Source organism: Polypterus senegalus, chromosome 10 (assembly GCF_016835505.1).
Source record: "Polypterus senegalus isolate Bchr_013 chromosome 10, ASM1683550v1, whole genome shotgun sequence".
Lineage (NCBI taxonomy): Eukaryota > Metazoa > Chordata > Cladistia > Polypteriformes > Polypteridae > Polypterus > Polypterus senegalus.
In genome coordinates this window covers 94,611,493-94,623,840 of record NC_053163.1, presented here as the reverse complement: position 1 = coordinate 94,623,840, position 12,348 = coordinate 94,611,493, and the positions used below count along the sequence as shown (strand labels likewise).

General features: G+C 36.1%; 1 protein-coding gene across 1 annotated transcript in view; it reads right to left on the bottom strand.

Moving 5' to 3' along the window:
- Positions 1-5,927: 5,927 nt before the first annotated feature.
- The window catches only part of LOC120537349 (sorting nexin-12), a 30,720-nt gene continuing 24,299 nt past the window's right edge, over positions 5,928-12,348 (bottom strand). The window contains exon 4 of the mRNA XM_039766234.1: positions 5,928-8,455. Within this exon, the coding sequence (XP_039622168.1) occupies positions 8,353-8,455 (103 nt within the window). The 3' untranslated portion in view covers positions 5,928-8,352. The remainder of the gene's footprint in view (positions 8,456-12,348) is intronic.

Below are 12,348 nucleotides of genomic sequence, written 5' to 3'. Positions count from 1 at the left end.
TTCCATTCTGTAGTGGTACATAGAACATGCAACATCAGACATCTCTTCTGTCTGTGAGGTCCAAAACACCCACATTCCTTAAACCTCATTGCTATATTGTACTTCTGGGTGAAAGCTCAATAGATGTCAGTTCTCACGCACACAGAGCCCTTCCCTACAACTAAAGACAAAATCAGTTGGATTAATCACGGACTAGCTGGAATGAGTCGCTAGAAATTACGCATATTTCCTATAATTGTGTAACCGAAGACTGTGTGTGGAAATCACTGAAAATGCTGTCTAATGTGACATGGCCTTCACCGGAGAATCAGGGAAAACAAGAACTCTTACAGAATATCAAAGATCAAAACTTAAATTACAAAAAGTAGGGTGTTACCATTGAGGCTTTCACAGACTTATATAGCCCCTGGGATGTTCCCACAATTGCAGGTGGCCCTGCCTCCATTAGGGTGAGCATAAAAAGATAAAGGAACAGAAAACATAAAATCAATTAAATTGAAATGCATGATAACTACATAAACATTGAAAATTATGTTAAAAAATTTTAGAAATATAAATTACAAAGAACATTAAAATGAGAAAAAAGAGGACACTAGGGATGAAACCCTGACGCAACACGGTATCAGTGATACTACAAGGTGCTTGCTAGCCATGACCTCATAATTACTGCCATGATTCTAAAAGAATTATCTAGCCTGGCGATCATCTGTCATAAACACCAAAGCAGACCTCACTCAGATTGTTAGTAAAATGATTAGGAACTCAATCTCCTAATCTTCTGGAAGAACTTCTGAGCAAACAGCACAAATTAGACCTCTGAATGCCTGAAGTCTGTCTGATGGACTGCAAGGGGTTTGAAAACATTGGGGGAGTTATATGATAGAAAAGACCCTTTTGGAGAAGCTGGACAAATGTATAAAAATCAGTAGCAGAGATGTTTAACTGAGAAGACTGAGACATCTCCTGTAAGAGTTGAAGTCTGCAAAGCATGGGGGAGGTTTGCCTTTTGTTATTTACCTAGGCACATCACAAGCCATTAAACCCATCAGCAGAAATAGATCACCCAAGGCTCTCAATGTAAGAGCAGTTTAAAAATTTCTGTCCCTATTTTCAATTTTTTACTAGTGTTATCTACAGAGAAGCCCAAGTGAGGAATGACTCCAGCTTTCATTGCTGTCTTCGATCTGTTTAAACACAAGCCACAGAATAAGAAACAGGGCGATTTAAAGAGTCGCCATTCAGCACAGGCCAGAGTGCTCATGATTGCCTTTCAATATGGTAGTGAAGATAAACAGCAAGTCAGGATCTGATGAGCAATGTTCTGTTCATAAAAACCCTATTCTTTATAAAAAAAATGCACAGGCTTCAGGAGTAAAACATAATAAACACGCAGGGCTCATCTTAATGAGAATGAAATCTGTTTTTCTAAAGATCGGACTGTACAGTAGCTATCCAGAGCAAAGGCTACTCAAGAGTAAATAGGAACATTGCAAGACTCAGCTTGGGACAGACCCCCTTGGTATGATAGGGAGGCAGGGAGCACAACACCTCAACCTGTATTCACTTTTATATAAACAGAACTTTGAGGAGTGTGTAAGCACTGTTCAAATATCTGCCATTTTAATGTTTATCTTAAGGATCAACCTGACAAAGTAACAATATCATATATATATTAATATAATCATTCTACATAACCAGCAACAATTCAATAGCTAAATATGAATTCTTTAAAGGCACATATTCACCTTATCTGCCTTCACCTTCATACATGCTCAGATATGACAGAGACTTCAGGGAGGAGAGTTTCTGTATTTAACATGGAATCCATATATAGGAAAATAAAAATGGATGGATGGATTTACATTATTTTTATTCAAACCGCACAAAAGAGTGCACAGCTGAACGAATTTGCTAGTCTCCAAACACAAGCATAAAGACAGTGCATGTTATACAATAGACATATTACCATAAACAGACAGAATATATGTCTAATCTAATGATGCCACCCACACTAATTGACTATAACAATGGCCCATCTCAAAGGTGTAGCACATTGTCTACCATTCGTGGATCTAGAAGATCAAATACTTCTCTATCTGGGCTGTAACATCATATCATTCCAGTTCATAAAGTGCAGGATTTATTAAATGCTCCACGTTATGCCCCATTTCTCACAGGCTATATTTAGAATGGGTGATTTTTAGTGTTATGGACACAGTCACATTACCTAAGGATAATTGCGAGCAACAGGAAGATCAGGAGATGATAAAGGAACCAAAAGATGTGGTTAGGGACAAGGCCAAAAGAAAGTCAGAAGATAAAATTAAAGAGCAAAGACAATTACGAAGGTCTGAAACAGAACTGGGCCTTTATCAAAAAATTCAAAAGTATTCCTGGGAATTGCACTGAAAGTCACACCAAGTAGAACACGATAAATATTTACAAAGTGCCCTATACCTACCCTGAGTGAGGAGTGAGAATTCCCATTTGAGAATGATGTCACAACCTTACAACACCCTTAGCTGGAAACTAGAAATCATGATGTTATGTAGTTTTCTGATACTAATGCAAAGGATGCACCACACAGATGATAATAAAAATAATATATTTCAAGCATAAGTAGTAGTAGTAGTAGTAGCAGCACCAGAAAAACATAATAAGGTAAGAAATTATACTAAGCTGCATGTAATTGTGGTTTAAAAGAAAAATTTTTTGAGCTTTCTATCCCCGTCTATATATGTGGCACTATCCTGATTCCACCAAGGAGGCTCCTGGCATATCACACTATGTGTGGTGTATCTACATCTCTTATAAGTTCAAACACAATGTATCTCACAGAATGAATTCGGGAAACAGAAAAGACAGACAAGAGCTCAAATATATTTCTAACATAAATATTACTCATTTTCATTTGGTAATGAGTAATGCAAATCTTTTTTAAGGAAATATTAGCCTAATAGTTTCTAATCGAAACAGAGAATAGGTAAATGTATGAGTATACTTTCCAATGTGGATATTATTAACAGCCAAAAGAGACAACTGTCAGCATTGTTCTTCTTCACTCTCTTCTGCTTTAGGTCTCAGCTGGCAGCTTGCTTAATGGCCATAGAACACATTTTTTAAAACTTTGTTAAAGAACACAACAGAGATTTAGTTTGATTGTAGTCCATAGACGAGTGTGGCACTGATGCCAAGTACTTTATTGACCAAGACTTTTATATAGATGATGGGAACAAGTCAGTATTAACTGCATAAGGAGCAATTCAACTTCTGAAAAGGACAAGACAGACATTGGCTTGATTTAAAGTCTTCACAAGATTGCTTTAACTAATCAAAGACATGGAGGCACTTCCTGCAAAAAACTGTGCTATTAAGAGCTGAAAGACTTCACATTGGGTGTTGATCTGTTTCCACCTAGCTCAGCCTTGGACTAAACTAAGAGCTACACCAAAATGGTTTTATCTTCAGCATGGGAACTGATGGGAAATCTTTCACATGTAGGAGTGTGCTGGCAACCAAGAAAAGTTTTATATCACCTAGAATTAGTTATGCCTTTTACAATTCAAGGCAAATTCCTGCTAAAAAAAATCTCAGGTTGAGGCTACTGAATGGGTTACTCTTTCTTCTCATGAAAAATAATCCACAAAGAACATGGGGAGAGAATCTCTCCAGAACCTCGAAGATAAAGATTCTAAATCTTTCAAATTAGCAAATATATTTTTTGCTAATCAAAAGAAAGATGCCATTCTTGCAGACACTTCAGTAAAAGCATAACTTGTTTTTAACTGCATATGTGTCAAATGACAAAAGTCTCAGGAATATTTTTATCTGTTTATGTCTAAAAAAACATTTTGTGGTGCTATCAGAAAAAAGAGAAACACTTTTGGAAATGGCTGGTGTGGCAGAATGAGATTAGCAATGAGCCACAGAATTAAATAACATTTCATTAGAAGCACGAACTGGTTTATAATTAAGAGGTTTGTTGGAGACTCTAGAAACTGAGGAGTTTGAGAACCTTGAGTTAGCGAAGATTGGTCGCATCCATGGCATGTTGCCATACCCATCACACGAGGAACCACCTGGATATGGACTCGAGGGTAGCGAGTGACACCTCACCACCACACTGGAACAGTGTGAGTCAGCTGGTCATGGAAAAAAAAATCAAACAACTGAGGGTTCAGGAAGTTAAGGAGCAAATCTTTTAAAAGTAGGGTGGGAGAAATGGGTTTTATTAGTAAAAGCAATTGGTCATTAAGCAGCTGGGGAAAAAAAAGCACTGAAGCCATTGTGGTCCTTCAGCATATGAGTTTGACACCTGAGAGCTTAAGAGACAAGAAGTTCTGTAGAAAATTTAACTGACTCAAGCAGGAAGCCATTTATGACCAAATGCAGAGCCTACTGGGAAAATCCAAGACCCCATTCCAAGATCTCAGTTTCATGTGGTTCTCTTCACTGTGACCTCTGGTTCATGCTATAGTACTAATTTTTTCACATCAGCAAGTACATCAAAGATGAAAAAACAATTTGCCATAAAATGGCCAGGGCAGCACATTATTGCATATCATCTCACTCACTGGAAGAAATATCTAATGCATGGAATATTTCCATTACAAAGAAAAACAAAAGGTATGATGTGACTGCATTACTCTTTGGAAAGAACTCACAAATTCAACCACTATGAAGACACTGGACCATTTTCTTGACAATAAAGATCTCCACAGAACATGAGGATGGGTGAAGTGTTCAGTATTGGTCTTAAAGTGAAGTACTCCCTCATTATTCCAGTCAATACTCATGTTTCCAATTTTCTGGAGAAGCAGAACTATAACAAAGTCAAATACCAATGTGATGTCATCACTGAAACAGACATTCTTATTGGGTCAGCAGCATATTGCAAAAGTGTAACATGCTAATGTATTTTTGGCAAAATTGCACTGCAGAAAATGTTAAGACTTTAATAACACATAATTCTTAAGATATAGATAAATAAAACTATATTAGTACTTTGTTAATGTTTTCTGTTTGAGGACTGGCAAAATAAATGTTAATGGTGCTTGTAAAGAGCGACATAAGCTAATAACAGAACCGTGCAAGCCTGATGTAAAGCATTATCTGAGGGAAGAAGTTTGTATATGATATTCAGCCTTTTCATTCATCTCATATGGAAGGTGCCTGGGAGCAAAAATCACTGGGATCATAACATGCAGAACTGAGTATATACTCTCCAATAATAGTACTATTCATCTCACTCACATGGTGCCATTTTCCTTAATAGTACTCGTCTCACCAGTGATTCTAGACTTCTCTTATCAATTTCCATATATCCAGACTCAAAATTTCTCCTGATGACATCAAAAATGCTGATGTTCACCTTAAGTCAATGGTTCTCAAATTCAGTGTTGGGGGTACACTATGGGGGCAGGTTTTTTTTTTTTTTTGTTCCATCCAACGTCTACTTTTGTTTGGACGACTTCTACACTATTCCCCATTTTGTTTGCTTTGGTATTAATCTAGAAATTACAAAATATGTTTATTTAATTGTATTAAGCATTTTATATGCTTATTTTTTTATCATGATTTTCACTACACTTGTTATTTAATTATGAGAATGCTAGTAATGGTGCTAAAATAGCTGCAGCCTTTCAATATTAAGTGGCATTTGCCATGGTGTCTACTCCACTCATCAATTATTGTTATTATAGTACAATCAAAACAAAAAACTCCACATAAAATAGGAAAATGACATGAAATTATTTAAGCATTTAAAGCTATGATATGATTACATGTTATTCACATAATCGTGTGGTCTAATAAAAACATGATAATTTACCCATTCCATCTTCAATATATATATGTATAGAGAGAGGAAAATGTACTTTGTATAAAAAAAATGTGTTTCTTGCAAGTGATAAAAAATACAAAAAGTATAAAGGAAGATATGTCCCAGTTTTCTTTTTAATTTGATACATAGTTAAATCAGATGGAAATAACCCGAGACTTCATGCATCAACAAATGCACAAGACTTAAATGCAGTCCACTCTGAATTATCTGAAAGCCACTGGAAATTGGTGGCTGCTGACGGGGAGAGGGGTTAAAGCACTTTATTGTAAATTGTCTCAATCTAGCAAAAAATAGAGTTATTTGGCAACAGTAACACAAAAAACCCAAGTGAAGTTTGTTCATACAAAATTTAAAGTTGTATTCAAAGAAAAAGAAAAAAAAAAAAACACTAAATTTTCAATGATCAGAAAACTGTCGCATGACCATGATCTGTACATTTGGATTTCAGCAGGAATAGCAACCTGGGACTATGAACCAAAGAGATCAATTTCATATCTATCAATTATATTAAGTGGGTATATATATATATATATATATATATATATATATATATATATATATATAAGATAGATCATTTCCCTTCAGGGTGACAGTGGTTTTAGAGCTGATACAGTAATAGATAGACACAAGACCACACGTTATCTACCATGTGTTTAAGACATCAACATGATTGTCCTTTCTATAAACTGCACCTAAGCAAAGGGTAATAACAAAGAACATAAATTTGTGTAATGTGCATGACTGGGACTGCTGCTGCAGCAACATCCTCACTTAGAGGCAGCTTTGGTGTGTTGCACAGTATTTTTTCCACCATAGAAAAAAAAGTGAAATTATGTGGGTGACAAATAAGAAGAAAATAATTTACAAAGATGTTAGTCATGGAGAAACTGCATTTTTATGATCAATAATGGACTCTGACAAACACCTTTATGCTACTTCTCAATAATTGATAAAATAAGTGTGTTGAGGCAGGTAAAAAATTACATTAAACATGTCTGCCCAAAATAATGAGAAGAAATATTCTAGGGTGGATTTCTCAGTTATTAGTTCCAAGCAGCTTTTGCAACATTTAATTGGTATGCAGTGTTGGAACTGCAGGCAAACAAACCACTTTAAAAAGGATCAGAGTGCCACATATTAAGCAAAATACCTATGCTTGAATTTAAGCAACCTAACAGCATGTTTTTTGGCATTTTGCTCATTGTTAATTTTGAGATTTACACATACATACATACAATATTTACATATACATACAAAAATCAGAGAGCTGAGTGTAGCTTGTTGATTCACCTGTGTTGTGGCAGCATTGGCTTAATCGTGATGTGCCTTACAATTAAACTGTTATTATCCAGATTGATTGCACAGAATCTCAGCATCACTGAAAAAAATATTTAGCCTAGAAAAAGCAACTGTTTACTTCTTGGTTATTAAGGATATCTGGCAGAGAAAAGGGTCAATTGTGTGTTCTTGATTTTCTAAACTAACCTATGACAATACAAATCCAAAGCGCACAGTGCAAGGTACGAGTCTCAGCCTTTTCCATTCTATGTAATAGCCTTTTATGTAAATCTGCTCTATAAATATTATATATTATGTACTATTACAAAACACATGCCTTCAACCGCTCCTTTCCATACTACAACCTAAACCTTACAATTTCATAAAGGGGATATGAATAGTAAATTACTTGAAACTACTTCAAGCAAATATTTAAAAAGTATAATTGAAATACTAATGAGAAAAAAAATTAATGATAACTTAGGCAAATAGCAAGAATAAACAGTACAGTCTGAAGTTTTAAGTGAAATCAACTCTGTTTAAAAGAAGAGATAGCAGCATTGTTAAATTAATATAAATTGAACGTTTACTTCAGATACTCTTACACAGCATTGTTCATATTTTTCCAATGCATTAATTTACCTGCATATCCCTTTAAAACCAAAGTATTATTGAACTGCATTTCTTGCAGGTCATACATGTCTACATGTTGGCATCTTGGGTTTGGGATTGGAAATACAGCACATAAAGATGTGCAACAGAAAACAATCAGTGGTGAGAACTTGAAAGAGAAATAAAAAAAACATAAGATCAATGAGGTACTATAAAGAAATGTACAACAGCCATTGATCACTCCATCATTGAAATACTCACCCTGTTCTCATTATCCAATTATATTTTGCATGCTTTTTTCATTTAAATGAAGAAAAAAAAACCCACAGGCCACCTTACTGCATCTGTAATGCTAAACTAAACTGCTTGGCAGATGTTTACAAATTATGTACAAGCTTTTCTTTGAACATCACCCATAGTACAGCTTTACTGGCAGAACAACAAATGCAAGATTCCAGTCTTTACCCAAGTAATACTGATGATAAATAAAAAAGACAAACAAAAAGAAATTAAAAAGTTTAGAAGTGAAAGCTTCTTTTATATTTTTAGTGTAAAAATAATTGTTATTTTGCACAAGTGGGAAGGTGGAATGGAAGAAAACAGCTACTGGAGACACCCGACTACTGGCGTACTTTCCCAGGGATGTAGTTCCTGTCGATTGTGTCTTCTTGCAGAAACATATGGAGGCAGCGCTCATTCTGTGCCAAGGGATGACCTGCAATTCTGAAGGGAGTAAAAAGAAAGAAAAATAAGATTTCCCAAGATCTGCCACTATGTATTACTGAATATTTATGTAGTCAAATTTCGAAGATAATTAAGTAGTGTAAAAACATTAAAACTATCGGCTATCTCTACACGTCATAGGAAACATTAAAATAAATAGGTGGATGGGCATGTCATTCAACACAACTTCTTATCAGCCCATTTCATTAAAATTCTGTTTCCAGCAAACGACCACTGTGGAATATGTGTATCAATGAAGAAAAATTATTTATTAATGACTTTTGGCTCACAGGAGTTTTGGTATAAGGTATATTTACAAGCATCTCTCTCTTCATATCAGGCATGCCATGCCTGTCAGTTTTGCTCTTTCCAGTACCTTAGTCATTACCATGTCACATTTGAAGTTTTCCAGCAGAACTACAAAGTCAGTAGACTTTGTGAGCACAAAACCCACTGGGTCTCATTCATGAAACATTTTTAAATTAATGAACATATCTGCGCATAAAAGGCAACTTTACTAAAATATTTTGCAACATTCACAAACCATGAGAAAAACCTCGACTTTTTCTTAATGCCCTATGAAAGTTCATAAATAGCAATCAATCCAGTCCAGAGACTTCATTTTTTTAAGAAATTAGATTCAATCATTATTTCATTTATTTGGAATTCGAAATATCCATGCATCCAAAGGGAGACCCTACAACAACCTAAATCAGAAGGTGGCATGGCCCTACCTAATTTTCAGTTTTATTACTGGGTGGCAAATATACAAGCTATAAAAACTGGGACATTGACACAAATAGATGAACACACACACTAGCTTGGTCCACAATAGAAATAAAATCCTGCAGTACTTCTTTATATTCCTTGCTTTGTACCCCAATAAATACAAGGTATTGTCAATATACTAACAACAGAATTGTCCTTCATTCACTCAGAACATGGAACAAATGTAGGAAGCACTTCAAGTTAGAGAATATTTTATCTGTGGCCTAGTCAAAAAACTGAAAGTTAGGTAAAGCCATGCCACCTTCTTCTTTAGGTCTTTGTAGGGTCGCCCTTTGGAGATGTGGATGTTTTGAATTCCAAATAAATGAGGTTATGGTTGAATCCAATATCTAAAAAAATGACTTATTGATGTATATTGGAATGTTTTGAAATAGAAAACGTGGGAAGGATATTCATCTTGACAAAATTAATTCTTCCAGCTAAAGTGAGATGAAGGGTAGACCATCTATGCAAGCCTTGCTTAATTTTTTCTATGCACACAGCAATATTTTATTGATAAAGAGCTTTATGTTTATTTGTGATGTTACCCCTAAGTATTTAAACTGATCTGCAAAGATAAAAGGGAAGGTGTCCAATCTAATATTGTGTGCTTGAGAATTCACTGGAAATAGCACACTTCTGTTCAAATTAATTCTGAGACCAGAAATCTTTTAAAATCCTGTAAGTGCTGTTCTCACTTAGAGTATCTGTTCAAAACTTTAAAACCTGGTAGGATCTAATCAATAACATTTTAGAATAAAACAATATTTTGATTGGGGAGAAGGGCTTAACCAGTTTGTTTCTTCATGCTGGTCCCAAGCCCGGATAAATGTGGAGGGTTACGTCAGGGAATCCGGTGTAAACTTTTCCCAGATTAATATGCGGACAACAATACAGATTTCCATATTGAATCGGTCGAGGCCCAGGTTAACCATGGCCACCAACAGGGTGCTAGTGGAAATTGGGCTACTGTTGGCCAAAAGAGGAGAAGAGGAGGGAGACGTGTCCGGAGGCAGGAGGAATTAAAAGAGAGTAGAACTGAGGGTAGGAACTTTGAATGTTGACAGGTAAGGGGAGAGAGTTAGCTGATGTGATATAAAGAAGGAAGGTTGACATATTGTGTGTCCAAAAGACTAAATGGAAGGTGAGTTAGGCCAGGTGGATCAGAGGTGGATTCAAATTGTTCTATCATGGTGTGGATGGTAGGAGAAATGGTATAGGGGTTATTCTGAAGGAACAGAATGTCAAGAGTGTTTTGGAGGTAAAAACAGTGTCAGACACAGTGATGATTACGAAGCTATAAATTGAAGGTGTGATGATGAATGTTGTTAGTGAACATGGCCCGCAAATTGGGTGTGCAATGGAGGAGAAAGAAGATTTGTGGAGTGAGTTGGATGAAATGATGAACAGTGTACCAAAGAGACAGAATGGAGATAATTATAGTGTAGTTGGCTCTGCTTGGGTGAGAGCGCAGGTTCAGCCATTGCACGGCGACCCTGGACCAATTGCAAGTTAAGGGTCCAGCAGAGTAGAATCTCTTTTGGCAATAACAAGGAGTTGAACAGACAACCTTCCATATACATGCGCAGGTCCTTAGCCTCTGCGTTAACATTCAATAAAATATTTGTCACCATTAATTAATGTGGTAACTTGCCCAGCCCTAAAATAAATACATTATAAATATATATATATATACATATATATACACATATACATATACATATATATATATATACATACACATATATATAAATATATATATATATATAAATATATATATATATATATAAATATATATATATATATATAAATATATATATATATATATATATATATATATATATATAAATATATATATATAAATATATATATATATATATATATATAAATATATATATATATATAAATATATATATATATATATAAATATAAATATATAAATATATATAAATATATATATATATAAATATATATAAATATATATAAATATATAAACTGCTCAAAAATTAAAGGAACACTTTGAAAACACATCAGATCTCAATGGGAAAAGAAATCCTCCTGGATATCTATACTGATATAGACTGGGTAATGTGTTAGGAACAAAAGGATGCCACATCGTTTGATGGAAATGAAAATGATCAACCTACAGAGCCCTGAATTCAAAGACGCCCCAAAAATCAAAGTGAAAAAATTATGTGGCAGGCTAGTCCATTTTGCCAAAATTTAATTGCAGCAACTCAAAATTGTACGCAGCACTTTGTATGGCCCCTGTGTTCTTGTATACATGCCTGACAACATCGGTGCATGCTCCTACTGACACGACAGATGGTGTTGTGGTGGATCTCCTCCCAGATCTGGACCAGGGCATCACTGAGCTCCTGGACAGTCTGAGGTGCAACCTGGTGGCATTGGATGGACCAAAACATAATGTCCCAGAGATGTTCTATTGGATTTAGGTCAGGAAAGTGTGGTGGCCAGTCAATGGTATCAATTCCTTCACCCTCCAGGAACTGCCTGCATACTCTCACCACATGAGACCAGGAATTGTCGTGCACCAGGAGCCACTGTACCAGCATAGGGTCTGACAATGGGTCCAAGGATTTCATCCTGATACCTAATGGCAGCCAAGGTGCCTTTGTCAAGCCTGTAGCGGTCTGTGTGACCCTCCATGGATATGCCTCCCCAGACAATCATTAACCCACCACCAAACTGCTCATGCTGAATGATGTTACAGGCAGCATAATGTTCTCCATGGCTTCTCCAGACCCTTTGACTTCTGTCACGTGCTCAGGGTGAACCTGCTCTCATCTGTAAAAAGCACAGGGCACCAGTGGTGCATCTGCCAATTCTGGTATTCTATGGCGAATGCCAATCGAGCTGCATGCTGCTGGGCAGTGAGCTCAGGGCCCATTAGAGGACATGGGGCCCTTGGGTCAGCCTCATGAAGTCTTTCTGGTTGTTTGGTCAGAGACATTCACACCAGTGGCCTGCTGGAGGTCATTTTGTAGGGCTCTGGCAGTGCTCATCCTGTTCCTCCTTGCCCAAAGGAGCAGATACTGGTCCTGCTGATGGGTTATGGACCTTCTATGGCCCTCTCCAGCTCTCCTAGAGTAACTGCTTGTCTC